Raw genomic sequence first — 22,082 nt, 5'->3', positions numbered from 1 at the left:
AAATCAGTGATGAAACTTGCACACAGTTGTATTGCTTGAGAACTGATTTTGGAAGATTTAGTACTTGATATTTTTATTGTATTGCAGTGAGTTGCAATGTGTTCACTGGTTTCATACTGGTTTCACTGACTCACCTAGATGCAGTAACTCACAAATTGCCCATTTATCTGCAATCTAAAGTAGAATATGTTGGTGGTGGTTGTTGTTATTTGGTTTTTAGGAGCATTAGCAACTAAGGCCATATTGCTCCAGGGATATGCGGTGGTCATTCCCTGACCTTTCCGCATCCTCCGTATTTGGTGGTTACGGGCTTGAACCCAAGTCTAATCAAGAAGCGTGTGCTACGCACTGCTGCTCCTGCCCACCTGGCTATGGAGGCGCCTCAGAATATGTTGGATGAAGGTGTTTTATGTGTTTCTTCACATCTTAAAGTGAGTTTACTGGGTAGCAAATTGCATCAAATTCTGTTTCAAATTAGGGACAGTGCAACAGAAACTTGCAAAACATTAAAAACAGCTTTCTGAGAAGATACTGTGTGCTATTTGAAAAGTTGTCTGTGGTTTGCAAAGTTTAAAACAATCTCTTCTCTGTTGAAGGCAATCCTCATTCTGCCCAGCCTTTAACTTCCAAAACCAATGATTAAGTTGCTCCCATTTGTGATCTGATTAACACAAGATTTAGAAATCGATGCATTTCAGCCTAGTTTGTGCCTTGCATCACTGATGATCACAGGGTGTGGCAAGTTCTTACATGTAAGGATCTTTGACAATCTTGATTAAATGTGACAATCAATATGACAATCTTGATTAAATGTTGACAATACTTTGACAATCAAATGTGATTGTCAAATTAAATTTGACAGTCTTGATTAAAATATGATTATGCCGATCATATTTTTTGACTCACGGGGCATTTTTAATTAGGAAGTTTTTTTACTTGGTTAAACAGTAAACCTCCAACTATTTTCTCTGAACATTAATGCTGTTCAGAGAAAATAGCTGTAATAAACAAAAAGAAATCCCTCCTTGAAGAAGAAGAGGTTATTATTTATTATTTATTTTTTCTCTACCTGTACGAAGTAAATGAGGTGTCAGACGCCAACTGATTCTTTTCATTCAACTTGAAACTTAAAGCTGTACTGCATTCTTTGGTTGTTCAGATAATTCAGCTTATGTAAACTGGTTTCATACTGTTGGTTCCAACTTCACCAGTACTTTAAAATTCATTATGCTTAGCAACCAGTCAGAATCATAATCTCTTCAGAGGTTTATCTGGAATTGGTTAATTTTAACTGTGCAGAACAGGATGCATGCTGATAACACTTTTGGGTATTGTACTTCAGCTTTCTTCTTGATGTTATTTATATTCTGTAATATTGCATGTGCAAAAATGTGGGTACCCAAATGCAATGGATTTTCATCTTTCATTAATCCTTGGCCACATATTTTTTATACTTGGATGGTAAACATAATGAGGGTCCCATAATTTGTCTAGGTCACCAATTCTAACACAAAAATAAGCATAATATTTATTCTTGTAAAAGTTGCTGATTCTTTATCTGATTCCAAGGCAAAATATTTTCATGATAATGGAAATATTTCTCAATCAGTGGGATATATTTTTTAAATATATCTCACTGATAATGCAGCATTAGCTGGTAAAAATTTATGTTAATAATAATAATAATAACACCACATATTAATGAAATTAATTAAAACACCTGTAACAATTCTTTCATTACCTACATATACAAATCATGATATTCTATATGTCAATATAGGAAAAAGGACAGTTTTTGGTAATCACCTCAGAATATAACTACTCATATCAGTGAACAAAAAGCACATACCCCCACTGTTATGGGATGTGAGAAGTGATTTCACTATAGTACAGGTAACCCTTGTATAACACAGTAGTTTGGTTCCTACAAAATCTCGTGTAATGCGAAACTGTGTTATACGGGACTAAGAACCAGTACAAAAAGGGGGGTTACGTTCCAAAAGCTAACAAAAATATGCAAATTTTTATTTATAACTATCGGAGACCTAATTTTTATAGTAGTAATAACTTAATATTTTAACTATTATTTTTATAATAGTAGGAACTTAAATAATAATAACAACAAACGTCTTACCTTACTAGCTGTGATACTTATATGTCAGATAATGTACGTTCATTTGATTTTCTTCCTCTTCATCACTGCTAAGCACAATCTCTTCTGCAGCATCTAGATTTCAGGTACCTTCTGCTCTCTTTAAAAGTTACGAACTGCACGCTTCGAAGTCGCAATTTTTTATGATCTCAAACAAACACAAGTTCAATAACACAGAACCTAACCCAGGGATCTCCTAACAAAATGCAGTGACCCCACCCCAAAATGATACGTGAAAATCGGAAGAATATTTTCCAGTTAGCAAAATAAAAATAAATTTACTCTTACATACATAGCTTAATTAATGTGTACTGTAATATGTACATACTAATTGATATTTCTGTTCATTGACTTTTTTTTTTCATTGACAACAAACACGATACGGAGTAATGGGTTTCTGAACATTTATTTATGTTCTTTTATATGATTGAATATTTCATGGAAGGGGAAACACATTTCACATAATAAGGTGAAAACCCACAGAATTCCAGCTATCAATTCTATAGCAAATGCAAGAAGATCGAGTTTACTGCTTGTTTATAATTGATTACACTAACAGAAAAGACCAACCAATAAACCAGAAAGTGCAAATTGTTTTTATTGTTTTATGGTAATGACCTCCAGAAATGTGCTTTAGAAAAATACCACGAAGGCGATAACAACTAGTGAGCCAACAGTGGATTCACAAAAAGGAATGGAAACATTTAAAATTACATCTAACTCTTGATATTTTAAGGAGTCCTTATGTGCTATGATGTAATGATTAGATTGTAGGTATAGCTTAGCTTAATTTTTCAGCACTCACCTCATAGTAATCCGCTTAGTTGATGGAAAGTTTTACCACATACATAGTGGTTATGACATTCTAATGACTTACGGGGATTATAAATTTAAAAACTAAGTTATGGGCTTTAAAAATTTTTCTAAGAAAGGAAAGTGCACCTTCCATTCTATGATTGTCTAATTAAAATAAATTAAATTAAGAAAGATAAAAGCTAATAGCCGCGCACAAGCTACTTTCGAAATCGTCTTCAGTTAGGTATAGTGGGGAGGGAAGAGCGCGCGAGTGTGTTATATACAGGTTGAGTTCCTGAAATGCATTTCAGTGCATGTGGAAACTTAATACGTGCTAAATTCCAAATAGGGGAGAAGTTGGCGGGAAACTTTTTGTTTAATACGTTAAGTGATGTGTGGCGCTTAAACCACTCAGTGACGAGGGCTTCGTTTTGAAGGATTTTTTATAGCTAGAATTTAATTTAACTACTGTAATGATCAAATACATACCCTCAAATTCAAGCTTAAGAGAACTAACCCCCACAACTTGGTACAATTACGTACAGCAGAACAACACACGAATTCAGGCAACTTTAAATCAGATTACACAAAACCACTCCAAGAAATGGGATACACTCACCAGGGGATACAAAAAACCCCCAACAACTCAGTTGTTAACATCTCTACACAAACATTTTCCCCTAATGAACTTGCCAGTCTAGAATATGGATTCAATTTCGCCATTAACAGCAACCACTACACGGTTAAAGACACCATGATTGAAATACAAACTAAACTTGACAACCACCCAGATAAATATCGAATCATACATGAAACCAATGCTGTTTTTAACTCCCAATTAACTAGTAAACCTAATATTCACCAACAACAATTAACCCACATACGAGACTTTATGAAAACCCCGAACATTATAATACAAAAGGCAGACAAAGGTGATACCATTGCAATCATGAACAAAAATACATATATAAAGAAAATGTTACACATCCTGTCAGATTCAACGACATACAGAGCTTGCAACACGTTTAACATTAACAAACTTAAAAATAAACTTGATGGGATCCTAAGAAGACTCAGAGCCAACAAACAAATTAATTTACACACCCTCCAGCAAATAGGCATATGCAGTAACATTCTCCCACACATTTGGAATGGTCAAACTCCATAAACAAGATTATCCTTTAAGGCCCATCGTTTCTTATAAACAGTCTGCCTATGCTAACCTATCCATATTCCTCGTCAAAATTATTTCACCTTTAATGAGATTCTCTCGGTTCAGGGTCTACAATACTAAACAGGCACACGAACGTATAACTTCCATGACCATATCTGAAAACGACATTCTTGCATCCTTCAATGTCGTCTCCCTTTATACACACATACACATCGAAACCATGCTACTGGCTCTTAAAGAACTATTAATTAAAGACGATACTGTGACAAAACGTACCAACTTAAACATTAATGACATTTTAGAACTCACATCACTGTTACTTGACGCCAAACAATTTAAATTCCAAAATAACATCTACGAACAAATATTCGGCCTTCCCATGGGCCTCAGTATCTCTGCCCCTTTATCCAAAATCTACCTCACTTCTATTGAAGAAAAAATACTCCAACCCTTTCCCTCAGGGATTAAACTATATATGAGATACGCAGATGACATCCTCTTAATAGGCAACAGAACCACCATCGATACTTTACTGAACACATTTAATACAACACATGAAAGACTCAAATTTACCCTTGAAATAGAAACTGATAATAAAATTAATTTTCTAAACCTCACTATATACAAAATAGGTACATCTTTAGGCACCAAAATATACAGAAAGAACACACATACAGGTAAATTCTTACATTACCACTCACACCACCCTCTATACATCAAAAAAGCAGTTCTATACAATCAGATATACAATGCTATAAAATATAGTTACACACAAACAGACCTATCTGTAGAATTGCAATACCTCACCAAAAAATTCATCGATAGAAAATACCCATTACAACTAATAAAAGAAACCATCACCAAAGTCCAAAATAACACTAATAACCCAAGCAAAATTAATAACCACGTAAATAAGAATAAGATACATAAACCCCTTATCGCCCTCCCATACCATCAACAATATGCTAGAAGACTTCGATAGATTTTTAAGAATACAGATATCAAATTAATATTCACATCTTATAACAAATTAAGTTCCAAATTCAATTCATACAAGACAACACACGAGTATGAGACACAAGATCATAACAACATTATATATTTGATTAGATGCCAAACATGTTACATAGGCAGTACAACAGCAAAATTTGGGACATCAAAAATTTCTAACACACGTGCATACTACCACTTTAATAGCTTCAAATCTAATTTAGCAAGTACAGAACTAACACAACACGTCCAATCTTATAATCATAACCCACTCATCCAGCCATTACAATAGTTAAATTAAATTCTAGCTATAAAATCCTTCAAAACGAAGCCCTTGTCATTGAGTGGTTTAAGCACCACACATCACTTAACGTATTAAACAAAAAGTTTCCCGCCAACTTCTCCCCTATTTGGAATTTAGCACGTATTAAGTTTCCACATGCACTGAAATGCATTTCAGGAACTCAACCCGTATATAACACACTTGCGCGCTCTTCCCTCCCCACTATACCTAACTGAAGACGATTTCGAAAGTAGCTTGTGCGCGGCTATTAGCTTTTATCTTTCTTAACTTAATTTATTTTAATTAGACAACCATAGAATGGAAGGTGCACTTTCCTTTCTTAGAAAAATTTTTAAAGCCCATAACTTAGTTTTTAAATTTATAATCCCCGTAAGTCATTAGAATGTCATAACCACTATGTATGTGGTAAAACTTTCCACTAACTAAGCGGATTACTATGAGGTGAGTGCTGAAAAATTAAGCTAAGCTATACCTGCTATCTAGTAATTACATCTAACATAATAGCAGGGTTTTCCCAGCACAAAAGCTCAAAAATACCGTGTTATGCGAGATTTCCTGCAGTTCTCAAACTGTGTTGTAGAACTACCATGTTATACGGGGGTTGCCTGTACTTCCTAATGCTTTGCTTTTGTTTATATTCAAATTTAAATCATTATAGGATTGTTTTTGCTTTCCTTTCAGAACTAATTGGTATAATTTTACAGTATAGTCTTGGATGTAGTTTGCAAACTTTGCCATTTCAGTGATACTATTTTGTACATATCTGTATAAACACAGTGACTTAACATCCTCTGAAAAATGTTAAGATGCCATGAGGCAGCCAATTACATGTGGCCTTTATAGTATGGGATTATGTGACACATAATCCCATATTTTCTGCAAATTAAATTAGATCTAACCTTGTCTTTTCTTATTTTATACTTTAATTCTTTACCCTTATTTTAATTTTAAAAAAAAATTCTTCCAAACAAAGTGCCTGCTATGAAATGATCACTTCCTCTCTGTTAAAGGGAATGTTAAATGAATATTCCTTTTTTATTATACATATATGAAATTGAACTTAATTAGATATTCACGAGTTATGGCATGATTGTAACTTTTTCAATACATTTTTGCTGTTTTGAAGTTAAAAAAAACCTAACTTTCTTAAAATATTTTTTTCAGATTGTAGGAATCAGGCGAGAAGATGCTTCAGTGTGGGAAAGGCGAGCACCTCTTGCACCATATCATGTCAAACAGTTAGTTAAAGAGGGTGTTAAAGTCATTGTACAGCCATCAAACAGAAGAGCATATCCAATGCAGGTTCATTATTACTTTAATTTCTACAGTGAATTTTGATTATTGGAGTTGTAGTAAACTTTTTTTTCTGTTTTGTTGGATTGTTAAATTGAGCTAACATAAGTAGAATAATTCCACTACAAAAGTCTGCCTCTCACTATCATAAAGTGATTCATGGGAAGATAATTTCTCAACTTTTTAATCTTATAAAATATATGTAAAATATACACTGAGTGATCACTGAATTATGACCACCTACCTATTACTTTGTAGTTCCTCCTTTTGCCCTCAGTACATCAGCTATCTGACATGGCATTGAATCATGCAATGTCAGCTATCTGACATGGCATTGATTCAACAAAATGTCGGAAGCATTCGGGGGTAGGGCCAACCAAGCTGTGTGTAATGCGGTCAGCAATGCAGGTATGGAGGTGATTGGTGTATCCAATCACCTCCATACCTGCGATGCCTGATGTGCCTTTCCATAGTATCCCACAAGTGCTCTATGGGATTGATATCGGGGGATATGCTGGAAGTCAGAACTGTGTTCCTCAAACCATTCCTGCACAACAAGTGCCAGATGGCTCGGCGCATTGTCATCTTGGAAGACACTATCGCCATTTGGGAAAAAGTGTAACATAGTGGGGTATATACAGTTAGCAAGCAGTTGACAATAGCAGAGATCATTGATACGTTGTTCCACATGCACCGGGGGTCCAAGTTCCTGCCAGTGAAACATTCTCCACACCATACAACCGCATCCACCAGCCTGCACTTTTGATACCATGCATGATGGATCAAGAGCCTCATATTGTTGATGCCAAATCCGTACATGACCATCCACGGTGTGGAGTAAATAACGTGACTCATCCGACCAACACACCTTCCAGTCTTCTAACATCCAACTTGCATGCTCTTTGCACCAGGTGAGTCTTACACAAATAAACCTTGGTTAGGAGAGGATGCCATAGGGGTTGTCTGCTAGTATAGCCCATACATGCGAGCATGTGACACATGGTCATGCCAGACATTGTTCCGGGTTGACCCATGTTGTATTGGGTAGTTAACTCTTCAACATTGCTGTGCCTGTACGAGTTGTCAGACCCAGCACTCACCTCTAACATCAACCTTTTGCTGACCTTTGCAGTTTTGCCGTCGGGTCTTTATTTGGCCATTTTGACCCCAGTCCTGGTACACTTTAACTACGGTGGCTCTCAAACACCCCACCAGTTCAGCCATTTGGGAAATCGAGGCACCAGCTTATAGAGCACCCACACTCTGTCCTTTATCAAAGTCCGATAAATCCTTCCTTTTACCCATCATGCTCGGAATTATACTAGCTACTGAACTGCTGACACCTTATCTATGCTACGTAAGTCAGCTAACTCTGCACTCTTGTACCTCACTTGGTCAACAGGTCACATTCAGTTTCCATAGGGGTGGTCATAATTCAGTGATCACTTGGTGTATATATGTATATATGAAATTAAGATAAACTGATCTCGGCCTAAGTTTTATTCCCATTTTGGAGTAATTGTATTGATGTTTGGGCCTCGATTGTGTCTAGGCTGAATTGCTGACACAGTCACACTTTGACCTAACTAATGGAATTTTCATAGTATGACCTTATATTTTATGACAAAGTTCTCAGTTTGTTTTTGGTTTGAGAGCTGATAACTGGTTATTAATGTTATTAAATTTTGTACCATATAGACATTCTTCTTCTGCCTTTTTTTTTTAAAGAAAATATTTCGTTTCCCTAAGTTGAGTTTTCCACTAAAATTACCTCATTTGGAAAACCAAAGCAGGTATTGTCTGACCATTTGGATGAGTGTCACTCAACATAGTGTCACTCAAAACTCCAGCAATCTACCAAGTGATGCACACCCGATTCGAGCCTGAAAACAGAAAAACCAAGTGCAAACTACTCTGGTTAAAAAGGACATTGTTTTATTAGGAGACTCCATTGTCAGGGAAACGGGGAATATTTTTTGTAATAAAGATAGGTGGAGGAGAACCAGGGTATGTCTGCCGGGAGCAACTATTGATGATGTCACCAACAGACTGTCAGATTTTAAAGGGGGTAAAGAAAATATTATTATTCATGTGGGGACAAATGACATTAAACGTACACGATCTGACGATTTGTTGGAAAAATACAGGACCATGCTGAGGAAATGTCGCGAGCTAGGCCATAATGTCTATGTGTCTGCAATTCTGCCCAGACACGATAGGAGGGATTATATGTTAGGAGCCTTGTGGATTAACTCAAGACTTGAAGGAATCTGCAAGGCTTTAGGGGGTAAATTTCTATCAGCATGGCCCACACTTGTAGGTAGAAGGAATTTGTTTTGTAGAGACGGGATACACTTAAACAAAGGTGGTGCAAAGGTTTTTGCCAGTATTATTGAGGATACCTTAAAGGTTCAGGGAAACTGCTAGTTAGGGGGGATGTGGGTAATACTGACACGTGTTTATCTGATAATATTGGTCAATGTAACTCTTGCACATACCTTAAGAGTTCTTATCTGTTACCCCAACTGGACGTATTATCTAGATGTTCTGGGGGCAAAGACGTTTCACGTGCGCGGGTAGCTAATATCAGGGAAGAGAGCCTAAAAAACTTCAAGGGTTGTGTTAGGGTTGTTAAATATACAAGAACAGTAAATCTTAATTGTTTATACAGTAACGTTAGAAGTGTCGTCAATAAAATGAGCGAATTCGAACTGCTGGTTAAAACAAGTAACGCGGACATAATAGGGCTTACAGAGACGTGGTGCCACCCGAAAATTGGGGATGATGAGTTTCAGTACGGCTTGTATAATGTATTTAGGAAGGATAGGTTAGATAGAAGGGGTGGTGGGGTAATGCTTCTTATCAGAAGCAGCCTGAGTGCGACGATAGCTTTCCCGGATTCAGACGTTTCACATGCTAGTATAGAGTCTGTATGGTGTGAGATAGTTGGAAACAAAGGTATAATGCGAGTAGGAGTAATCTACAGACCAGGTGATTGTGAAGATTATGACAAAAGCCTCTACATGCAAATGGAATGGGCAAGTAAGCGTCAATGCCTTATTATGGGTGATTTCAATTTGCCTCTAATTGATTGGAGTAAATGGGAAGGAAACTCGACATGGGGAACAAAATTTTTAAATCAACTAGATGACTGTTATTTGTATCAACATGTCAGGGAAAGTGCTAGAGAAAAGAATATCCTAGACCTCATCATCACACATGAATCAGATGACATAACAGGGCTGACAGTAGAGGAACCAGTAGCAGGAAGTGATCACGGAGTTCTACGGTGGATGATGACGAGAGAGGTAGCAGAAGTAAAAGGCAAAGGAATGGGTTTTAATTTCAGAAAAGGAAATTACGATGCCTTAAGGTACTACATGGCCTCTATTAACTGGGTAGATATCACGCAGAGAATGAATACAATTGAACTGTGGTACGCTTTTAAAACATTAATCACAGATGCCTTGAATGCGTATATACCATTAAAAAAATACTCCACGAGGTTCCAAGTTGGATGACTAGTGAAGTTGCCGCATTACTTGAGCAGAAAAAGGTGGCATGGAAAGGTTACAGAACAATAAAAAGAACTGAAGCCTATAACAGCTACAAGGTGATGTGTAATAGAGCCACAGAAAAGGTTCGACAGGCAAAGGCAGTTTGAGAAATCACTAGCAAACAGAGCAAAGAGGGGGGATAAAGAATTCTTCACATATATAAATGCCAAGAAGAGCAGGACAAACCAGATCGGACCTTTACGTAAGGGAAAGGGGATAGTAATAAATACACCAGCTGCCGTTGCAGATGAACTCAACAGTTATTTTGCATCGATATTTACAAATGAAAAGCCTTTTGTGGCAAAGGGAAATTGTGGGAGCGAAGTTAAAAAATATGTAATTAATGATATTGAAATTTCGCAAGATTATTTAATGAAAAAACTTTCGAGCCTACAGACCAGTAAAGCTCCTGGAGTTGATGGAATATACCCTATAATCTTAAGAGAGGCGGCAAGCGAGTGCATTGAACCATTGAGGCTAATTATGCGAGCATCATTAGACTCTGGGGAGATTCCCTTGGATTGGAAAAGTGCAAATGTATCTCCTATACATAAGGGTGGCTCTAAAAGTGAAGTTGGAAATTATCGACCTGTCAGTCTGACTTCAGTAGTAGGGAAAATCATGGAGGCAATGATCAAGGGTGGAATTCAGGATCATTTGGATCGAATTGAAATTCTCAAGGATACTCAGCATGGTTTCGTAAAGGGAAAATCATGTTTAACAAATCTGGTTCGCTATTTCGAAAGGGTTACTCACGAGCTGGATTTAGGGAATAATTTCGACATTGTTTATTTAGATTTCAGCAAAGCTTTTGACTCAGTCCCACATGAGCGGTTGCTTTATAAGCTGGAACAGGTTGGAATCACTGGGAAAATCCTTAGATGGATAGAAGGATGGCTTCAGGGCAGGAGGCAGAGGGTTGTGATAAATGGCTATTCCTCAGATTGGGTTGATGTAAGAAGTGGGGTTCCCCAAGGATCAGTATTAGGACCACTGTTGTTTTTAATTTTCATAAACGACATTGATGAAGGGATAGAGGGCGTGATGTCTAAATTTGCAGATGATGTTAAAATTGGGAGAGTAGTTAATGATCACTGTCAAGCTGAGCTTCTTCAGAGAGACCTAGATAGACTTCAGGAATGGTCAGAAAAATGGCAGCTGTGCTTTAATCCAACAAAGTGTAAGGTATTACACCTGGGAAACAGTAATCCCAAAAAAACTTATTCACTTGGTGGAGTTCAACTAAACCCAGTACTGGAGGAAAGGGACTTGGGTGTTACGATACGGTCAGACATGAAATTCTCTGAGCATTGTAAACAGGTTGCAAGGAAGGCCCATGGTGTCCTATCGATGATCTATCGAACTTTTGCAAGTAGAGATAGGGACGTGATAATCCCATTATATAAGGCTTATGTTAGACCACACTTGGAATACTGTGTTCAAGTATGGAGACCGCACCTGAAGAAAGACATCGAGCTTCTTGAAAGGGTGCAAAGAAGGGTAACTCGCCTGGTGAGATCGGCAAAAGGGCGTCCTTATGAAGAAAGACTTCGAATATGTGGGTTGCAGAGTTTGGAAACTAGACACCTTAGAGGAGATTTGATTGAGGTGTTTAAGGCTCTGAGAGGCATCAGTAAAATGAATGAGGACGAAATTTTCAAGATTATAAATGATGCTAGAACTAGGGGACATAAATTCAAGTTACGGGGGGAAATGTTTAGATTGGACTGCAGGAAGTTCTATTTTAGCCAGCGAGTTGTAAATTACTGGAATGGGTTGCCTTCATGGGTGGTAGAGGCCGACAGTTTGGGGAAATTCAAAGGTCATCTGGATAGTACTTTCGGGTAAGAGAAGCGCATAGGATGATAGGTTTGATTTCCTTTTTATTTATTTTTTATTTTATTTTATTTTTATTTTTTTTTATTTATTAATTATTATTATTTAGTTATTTATTTATTTTTTTTTTTTTTTTGTTTTTATCATTGTTTTGTTCGGATTTTTTTTTTTTTTTTTTTTTTTTTTTTGGCTGATGCAGCATAAGCCATAGGCTTTCTTGCACCATGCGGCCGTTACTAATACTAATACTAATAGCACTAGACACTAGAATAATTTGCAGAGCCTCCAAATTTTGTTACCCTTTGGTAATTTACTCACTTCCTCAGATACTTAGTTTTATTGAATAGTATGCCCAGTTTTGACTTAAGGTCATTACACTCCCTACATCTAGTACACATTTGCATCATCGGTAGCTGCTGCAGAAAGTACCCCATATGTGTTATACCAACCACAAGAATGGTTTTCAGGTGAATCGTGACAATTTTCTAAGTCATGCCATCCTGAGTTGTGCTGTACTTACCAGTTCTGGTGGAAACCATATTTGCTGCTTGGCAGAACTAATTTTAAATTATAAAGATGTCCAGTAGCGGCTCGTGACTCTGATGTATGGGATGCTGCTTCTTAAAGTTACATTAAATTACCTCGGTTATAAGGCTTGTAGACTTAGATGATAATAATAATAAGCAAGTTAAAAATACCACAAAACATTAACTGGACACTTTAACAGACTTGGGTAATCTCAAAATTTTAATTAAAAATAAAATCCATTCTTTGGTTTTTATTTCTTGAAAATAGATTAATAACTTTTTAATTCAAGTTTGGTGCACTGTTCAAATCGGCACTGCTCATTCTGCAGTTCCTTTGACTCATTTTATCACCTCTAAAAATGCGTATTGGCAGCTTGCCAACTAAGCATTGACTCAACCACTGTGGCCTAAATGTGGAACTGCATAGCGCACAGTTCCACCTATGGTTAAACTTCAAATTTGAAAACGATCTCATGTTTTTATTCGTTTATTATTGAAATGATTATTGGAAATAGTGGATCAGTATACTATATGCGAGACCTGTTAATAAAAATATTCATTGCATTGCATTGTTCTTCACAAAATTTCATATAACTCTATTGACTGTATAATTAGATTTAAAAAGCTGGGGGTACTGGAGTTCCACAGTGCCTACCAACGAGCCGCCCCTGAAGGTGTCACAAAATATTCAATGAAACACCAATTATAAAGCTATGTGGAAAATTTTATATAATGTTTGAATTATTTGGCCAATTTAAAACCTAATCATGGCTATATAATCAGCAATGAAAATTTTACATTTAACTGAAATATAAAAAGTGAAAAATCAAAACACCACTGAAATTTACCAAAACTCACTTCACTTAAATGCAAGTTATTATTTTTTCTCTATATATAAAGCACACCAAGTTGTTAGCTTTCATTTATGCAAGAAACTGTAGTCCAAATGTTATTTAAATTGGATGATCACCCAGGGAGAAAGCCAATCTGAATGTGGTCAGTCTTATACACATAATAGTTTATAATTTATCATGCATCCTTTTGGACTGTTATGATACAAGCAAAAATGATATGCAGTACTATATATATTTCTGGTTTCCTTGTTTGTTTGTCAGTATATTCTCCTCTATCACTGTATAGTAATGTCATCTACCCATACTTAGGGATAGGTTCTCATACATATTCATGTGGCATTTTCCTGATAACATTTGTAATCACCTGGCTTTTTTATGACCATTTTATCTGTTATACAATTCTCTTAATGTCAGTACTGTTTTTCTAGTAACACGGTTTATCCAGCAGGCATTGTCTTAAAATAACATGATATTGCATGAATAATTCACAAAAATTGTGAGGCATGTACTTTTTATATCTTTTTTGTGCAGTTCTCTTCTGTATTGTCTGTATGGTGTGCTACAAAATATGAATGTTTTCACCTATTTTCTCTTCAAATATATCAGACTGCCTAAACTCTAATTACAACTACCTGTATTTTTACGTATATCATAGATCAATAGATTGATACAAGTTCAGTACATCTTGGAAATATTTTAAATAAATTAGACATACCTTTTTATTTTTCCCAAGATACTGTTAAAATCAACACTCAATTTAAAAACTTATAAAATATGCATTTTGCTGTTCATAGAACTACCACATCCTTTACTCTCAATTTAAAAATTAGTTGGCACCCTATTGTTATAAATATCAGAATAAAAGGAATGCAGCACAATTTCAAAGCGAGATGTCAAAAGAAAAGTCATGTAGTTTAAAATTTACTGCCTAGCCTAAAGTCAGAAGTGATTTCTGATACTAGTTTTTTGAGGTCTGGCTAGCCTTGCACTCAAAGAAAGAAGTTTTAAATAAACTACGTGGTAGTAGGTGAACAATTATTGTGTTTTTACTGAAAAGACCAGAAGTCTGTGAAATTAAATATGGACATCTAACATTAATTGATTCATGGTGTAACCTCATTTGTAAAGTTTCAGGAATCAAGTCTGGTATAATTATGCTGAGTATCTGTTTATCAAAAGTAAATTGGTGATCCAGTGTAAGCAAGTGATATGCTTACTCATACTCCAAGGAGATTATTAAAAGATACAGAATTTGTGTTGTTATAAACTTTGTTGAAGTTTGCACCTGGCGAGACCCTGGAATGAGGAACTGTATGCCATATACAAGATTCTATATTTCATATTGGTTTTTTCTTCTTTTGACTCTAGGTGCTGATGAAAACCAATCATGGTTGCCTCTGATTTTGTTCCTTTATGACTAGCTTAATGCATTTCAAAAGTACTGAAAAATGATAATGACAGATCAGCAAACTAATTTTACACCTGTCCATTTAGTTCACTGGTAGCAAACAGTCAGACAACTGACTGTTCGTTTAAAATAAAATTAAAGCTATATTAAGACTTGTAATTGATAGCATTCATTTTTACTTCCATAGGCATATATCAATGCAGGAGCTGTCATTCAAGAAGATATCAGTGAAGCACCTGTTATTATTGGGGTGAAGCAAGTACCCACTGATTGTTTGCTTCCAAATAAAACATATGCATTTTTTTCTCATACTATAAAGGCACAAGAAGCCAATATGCCAATGTTGGATGCCATTCTAGAAAGGGTAAGTATTATTTTATTTTTATTTTTATTTTTTTTTTAGTCGAAGTAATGCTATTAATATACAGTAGACTCTCGATTTTCCGAGATAGGTGGCAAAAATGAAATCACGGATGATTTCCCAGTTAATCCAAAAATATTGAAAAATGTTTAGCAACATACCTAAAAAATATGGCAATGGACAAAAAATTAAAAAAACGTACCTCGCATTACTCGCTTATCCAATACAATGCTTGCATAGATATAATGATGTATGCTTACTTTGGGCACCAAAGTCTGCCTATGGTGGTGCACAATAATTTTCACAAAAGTTTTGTTTTAGCTTAAAAAGTCTATTGATATCTTTAAAACATGTTTTGTTTTAAAATTATATCTTAATATTACAAAAAATAGAAAGATCCGAAAATCAGTTCACTGAAAGAAATACGAAAGTATAGAAGATTTTTTTTTTTTTTTTTGTTTTGCAACTTTTTGACGAATGGCACTTTGAATATTTCTTAAAACCGGTTTTTCCGATAGAACACTATTGTCTTGCTGCTCCAGGTAGTCAAGAAGTGCTTCTGTGTGGCTTAAAGCAACACAATGGCTAATTTTTTGTGACGATATCAAATCTTCTTTCTCTTCTTCAGGTTCGCCATCATTATTTAGTGGTGGTGTTGTAGCCGTTACTTGATGTAAAATTTCTTTATCATTTAGTACTTCATGGCCAGCTAAATCTTTGTCAGAATTAAGCCAATCATGAATTGATTGCTCATCGACATCCCCACATCCCTCGATTTGTTGCAAATTTCATAACATTTCTGGTACCAGATCTTCGCAGTTTTCTTTAAATCCCAAGAATTCTTCATCATGTCACGGTGAAATTTTACACCAAGACCTCTTTAAGGTTATGCTTTTTGATTTCCATGCTGCTGAAACTTCGTAAATCCCATCCAATACAGTCAGGTTTTTCCAAAATGTCAATAAATCGCAGTAATTTTCTTACGCTAACTCAAGAGAACTTCTGCGATAAACTGCTTTCATTTGTTGGATGACACCTTAATCCATAGGTTATTAAAGCTGTCACACTGGGAGGTAAATATTTGATGAAAATATTTCCATCATCTGATTTTAGAATTTCTTCATTGGGATGACTTGGTGCATTGTCTGATAGCAGGACAGCTTTCTGTGGCCAGTCTGAAGGCACAAATTTAGTTCTAAACCAAATGGAATATCTCCCTCTCCACCCAGGCTGACTTGTTGTTGTAGTAATTGACAGGTAAATTTGATATTAAAATACTCGAGAAAGCCCGTTTTTTTTTTGCCATTCCAATTATGCAGAGTTTCAGAGAATGAGACCTGGCAGCGTTTGCATAGCAAAGAACTTTCAATCTTTGCTTTTGCATTTTATGTCCTGGAGCTTTTATCTCAGTTTTGTAAGCCAAAGTTTTTGATGGAAGGCATTCCCAGTACAATCCTGCTCTATTGGCTTTGTAAATTTGATCTGGCACAAGTTCATTGGTTTCAATAAATTTTTGGGGACCTCCCCTGAGTCCAAGGATGCTCTCATAATTATGGCTAAGGGTTTGCTTACTTCCTTTGCTGCCTCCTTTAATATAACTGGATAGATCCCATCCACCCCAGGTGCCTTTCTTATGTTTAACTTCAACAATTTCTCCCCCACTTTGTTCTCAGTTATTACAAAATCATTAGGCATTGGTCCTGTTACAATTTGATAACCTTGTGGCATTTTCAAACTTTAATAACTCCTCATGTGTGAATGTAGATGCACAATACTCATTCAGTTTGTTTGCTATCTGACTATGGAACACAGCAATCCATGAAATTCACTAAAACAAGCTAAACATTTGTTCTCTTTCTGTTGTTTATTTGGGCGGAGGATGTGAAGACAACAGGGGTTGCAGGGTAATAGGTTCATCTCCCAACCAGACTTATAATGCTGCTTCTCATCACTTATTAATGACTTGCAAAATATCTGTTTGTACTCGTTCTATTTATTATTTGAATTTTATTATTTCTGGTGGATTTTTTTTTTTTTTTTTTTTACTTTGGAGTCTTGAAGTGTCCTGGTTAATATGATCCTGGTAAATTGAGTCTGCTGTATATGAATAAATTGTATTTCGTTATTTAGATATATGCACTTTATCAAGAATGTATTATCTGTGTGTTTTGTTTCTGAACCAAACTGTTTTATTTCAATCTTGCAGAATATTCGCTTGTTTGACTATGAAAAATTAGTGGATGATAAGGGACAACGTGTAGTGGCATTTGGAAAACATGCAGGTGTAGCTGGAATAATTAATATATTACATGGTTTAGGATTAAGACTGCTAGCACTTGGTCATCATACACCATTTATGGTAAGTATATAAATTAAAATAACACTATAACCTAGTCATCTCTTACAGTCTACATGCAGCCTTCTCTTAAATATGTTATGGAGAGAGTGAAAAAATTAGAAAACAAGTTATAATGATTGAATTTATGAAAATGGAAGAGTAATATTAGAAAATATCAACCAGTACGTTGGTTGAATATCTTGAGGTTGTTTTTTATCCCTTAATTTTAAACAAAGAAATCAGAATAATTTATTTTATGGCTCTTGTTTCAAGTGGTCAGGATTCATTCAAATCATGTTAGACACTGGAGGAATTCTTAAAGCTTTCTTCAGTTGAGAGTATAATATGTCAGTCAGTTAAACAGGAGTAGGACCCCCTCCTCCAGCTCCCCATGAGTTATTCTGGATTTTTCTGCAACAACATCGTTCCACTATTCCATTGGTATGACACCTCGCCACCATGCCCTGTCTGTGTACTTCTCTCCATCGTTGATTTGACTCCAGTTTCCTCCTCTCTTAATGTCATCAGTCTTTATCATGTCTTGTCATCTCATTTTTGGTCTCTCCTTTGGTCTTTTGTTCCTTAATTGTAAATCAAACATTCTTCTTGGCAAACGCCTCTCGTTCATCCTCTTTACATGTCTGAACCATTTCAAGTGGGACCTTTCAATCCTGTCCTGGAATTTTTCCACCTGAATTCTCTCCCTAATCACATCATTCCTGATTTTGTTGCATCTTGTCTTTCTGGCTATGCTACTCACAAATCTCATTTCTGCCCCCTGAATTCTGCTTTCATCCTTTTTCCTCATAGTCCAAGTTTCAGATGCATACGTTAGAATTGGTATGTAATAGGCCTGGCATATATAGCCTTCTTGCACTTCAGTGGTATGTTCCAGATCAGATCTCTTGTCTGCCTATAGAAATTCCCACTCGCTTGTATCCTACTTATTTCTTAGTCTATTGAGGTGTATAAGGCCTTGAATGGGTTGAGCACGCTGAATTCTGATGGGATCCTTCCACTTGTTCAGATTACGAACCTAAGGGGGCATAAATTCAAATTAAGAAAAGACAGATGTAGAATAGATGTGCAGAAATTTGTCTTTAGCCAGCGGGTGGTTAATTGCTGGAACAAACTTCCATCTGTCGTGGAAGTTGATAGGTTGAATAAATTTAAGGAGGAACTGGACAGGCATTTGGAGGGAATGGTGTGATTTTTTTTTTTTTGGCTGATGCTGCATAAGCTCATACACTTGCTTTCTTGCATCACATGCCACTACTACTACTCCAGTCTTTGTAATGGTGCCTCCTGACTGAAAACCAGTCCAAATTCATTGGCCATACTAGCCCATTATCAACTTGTCATTGTACTTGTTCCCTGCTGCCATATGCAGAGATCATCTGCAAAGAGCATGACTTTCATCTGGTCCTGTCCAAGTTCCACCACTCTACATTGCAGATCATTCATGACAGCTATGAATAGTAGTGGTGACAGGACACCTCCTTGCCTCAAACCTGATGTTATTTCGAGGCTCTCTGTCAACTCCATCACTGTTCTTACTTTGCTCACTGTATTGGTGCACATATTCTCAATTCTCTCCACAAGATGTTCCTCTATCCCCAAGTTTCTCAAAACCACACCTTCTTTATATCCAAAAATACCATCCATAATTCTTTATTGTGTTCATAACAATTTTCCATCAGTTGCCTGATGCAGAAAATTAGATCCACCATCGATCTGCCAGGCCTCAAGCCATACTCGTTTATTCATTCAACTGCCGTTTTCTGGAACAACCTTCCTTCATATGTATTTTCTGAAAATTAATCTACAGAAGTTCAAGTCTAATGTCAACAAATATCTTCTTTCGTCTTCTCAACTTCCAATCCAAGCACAGTACTAAGTACTATAGGTTCTAATACCTCTTGTGTTTGGGGTTTTCTTAAAAAAAAAAAAAAAAAAAAACCTGTTCCTCAGCCATCCTATTTTCAATCGTTCCTCTTACCTTCTGCTCTAACACTCTCTCATACAGCTTACTCACCTGTGATGTCAGTGTGATGCCTTTATAATCGGAACACTTTTTCCTGTTCCCCTTCTTGAACAACGGGATGATCAAACCTTTCCAGTCCTTTGGCACCTGGCTCTCATCTCAGATCTTATGGAACAGTCTGTATGTCCACGCTATCCCTGCCTCACCTGTAGCCTTCATCATCTTTCTTTTGTCTCATCCATACCAGCAGACTTACCTGTCTTGATGTATTTACATGCTTGCACTATATCATTCCACGTCAAGTCTGTTTGCTCTCTCTCTCCGTATCTGCTGTTCTATGATCAACCTGCCTTTGGTCCCTTTTGCTTTTTGTCCTGCACGTTCAACAGATTTTCAAAATATTTCCATGTTTCTCTTATCTCTTCATCCTTGGTTATTAGATTCTCATTCTCATCCATCAAGTATTTGCTTTGTTCACCATCTCTTTTTCTATTCCTCACCATACCATACAGCATCTTTTTATTACTGTCAATATCTTGTCATAGAGGTTCACTCCATTCTCCAACCACAGTCTTCTGTGGTTGGAGAATTTTTTTATTTTAAATTTTTATTTTTTTAAAATAAAATTTAAAATTTTTTTTATTTTTTTTTTATTTATTAATTATTATTATTTAGTTATTTATTTTATTTATTTATTTTTTTTTTGTTTTTATTATTGTTTTGATCGTTTTTTTTTTTTTTCGGCTGGTGCAGCATAAGCCATAGGCTTTCTTGCACCATGCGGCCGTTACTAATACTAATACTAATTCTCTCCTCGTTAACTATCCTCTCAGCCTCTCTCTTCATGGTTTCATGTCTCTCTTTATTCTCATCATTTCTGTTCTGAAAGTAGATCCTGAATGCATTATTCTTGATTTTCACAGCCTCTCTTGTCCTATCATTCCACCATGGGGTTTCTTTCCATCTCCTTCTATTGCTTGTCCTTCCACAAACCTGCTCTGTCATTCCTACTATACAGTCTTTGAATGCTTTCCATTCTGATTCCACACTGTTCACCACTGTCTTAGGTACAACCTTCCTGAACTCCTCTCTGAACATCGCCCCTTTTTCCTCTTCTTTCAACTTCTACACCCTTAGTTTTCTCTCTCTTGTTATTTTGATCCTCTTCAATTTAGGAAATCTTAAAACTCCAACAACTAACCTGTGATCACTACCCAAGGAGACACTAGGAATGACCTTGACATCCACTAGTCTTCTGTGTCGCTCTTGATCCAAGAGTATATAGTCAAGGAGGGATTCCTGTTGACCATCCCAATTGTATCTTGTTACTTTGTGACTCTTTCTCTTCTTGAACCAGATGTTTCCTATGACCAAGCTGTTGCGTAAACAGAAATCCAACAGCCCGTCACTATCATCATTCCTAGGTCCCCAACAATGCGGACCCATAACGTATTCTAGTCCTTGTCTCTCCACTCCGACATTTGCGTTCAGGTCACCCATGATAACTATATCTCCACCTGTGATGTTCTCTTCGAGTTTGTCCTCAAACTCCAGCTTCTCCATTTCTTCACAACCGGTTTGTGGTGCATAACATTGTACTATCTTCAATGTTTAGCTGTCATTCATTTGCAGTTTAATTGATATGAGTCTGTTGCTGATATTATTCACCTCCAGTAGCCATTCCCTAATCCTGTGGTCTAGAAGACTACTCTTACTTATTCTCAGTGAGCACTACCATCCAGCCATTTCACCATTTCAAGGCTTGTTTGTATATGTGTGGGATAATAACTCTACTATCCACTTGTCCCTATTAGACTTAGAAAAGCAAAAAAGTAGAGGGAAAGTAACAGTAGGAATGGAAGAGGAAAAGAAACGGTGTAGAAGAATGAAAGGGACAGTAACTCCTTCAACTCACTCCACTTAAAAAAAACTCAAACTCCTCGAATAGGCAACGCTTTCCCAGTAGAGAAGACTGTTGTTACCTATTCGTGGAACCTCTGGGCAGCATCAGGCCCCCCTGGTGACCGTTTCAGGGCTATTTGGCCATCCTTCGGTGGGTAGGTACACTGGTGACACGATGATGACAAAACAGCTATGAAGTATAACTCCACAATATGAGAGATGCTTGATGGTGTATAAAGTGAATTAGACTGAAGCACTTTTAGTTTTCAGCCTCAGGCTGCAAAAGAATTTGAAAAAGTACAAGTTTGTACAAAAACAGCATATCATCATCCATTTTCAATCCACTACAAGATGAAGGCCTCTCCAGCAACTTTCCAGTTCCTTCTGTTTTGTGCAATGGCCATCCATTCACTACCCACAAACTCATGAATTTCATCTGTCCATCTCCATTGTTGTCTTCCAGGTTTTCTCTTAGATACTCTTGGGTATCATTCTCTTATTTTCTTAGTCCATCTGTCATCATGTCTTCGAGCTATGTGTCCTGCCCAAGACCATTTTAGTTCTTTAGTTTTGATAAGAATGTCCTTAACTTGAGTTTGCTGCCTAA

General features: G+C 36.4%; 1 protein-coding gene across 1 annotated transcript in view; it reads left to right on the top strand.

The window, feature by feature from the left end:
* LKRSDH (lysine ketoglutarate reductase/saccharopine dehydrogenase) overlaps window positions 1-22,082 on the top strand; it is a 204,629-nt gene that overhangs the window by 22,786 nt on the left and 159,761 nt on the right. Inside the window, exons 3-5 of the mRNA XM_090369066.1 lie at window positions 6,580-6,717; window positions 15,078-15,254; window positions 17,458-17,610. Of these exons, the coding sequence (XP_090225192.1) occupies window positions 6,580-6,717; window positions 15,078-15,254; window positions 17,458-17,610 (468 nt within the window). The remainder of the gene's footprint in view (window positions 1-6,579; window positions 6,718-15,077; window positions 15,255-17,457; window positions 17,611-22,082) is intronic.

Source organism: Mastigoproctus giganteus, chromosome 2, assembly GCF_048544385.1.
Source record: "Mastigoproctus giganteus isolate SK-2022 chromosome 2, ASM4854438v1, whole genome shotgun sequence".
Lineage (NCBI taxonomy): Eukaryota > Metazoa > Arthropoda > Arachnida > Uropygi > Thelyphonidae > Mastigoproctus > Mastigoproctus giganteus.
The sequence above is the reverse complement of the archived record's forward strand: the minus strand, read 5'-3'. Positions and strand labels throughout refer to the sequence as shown.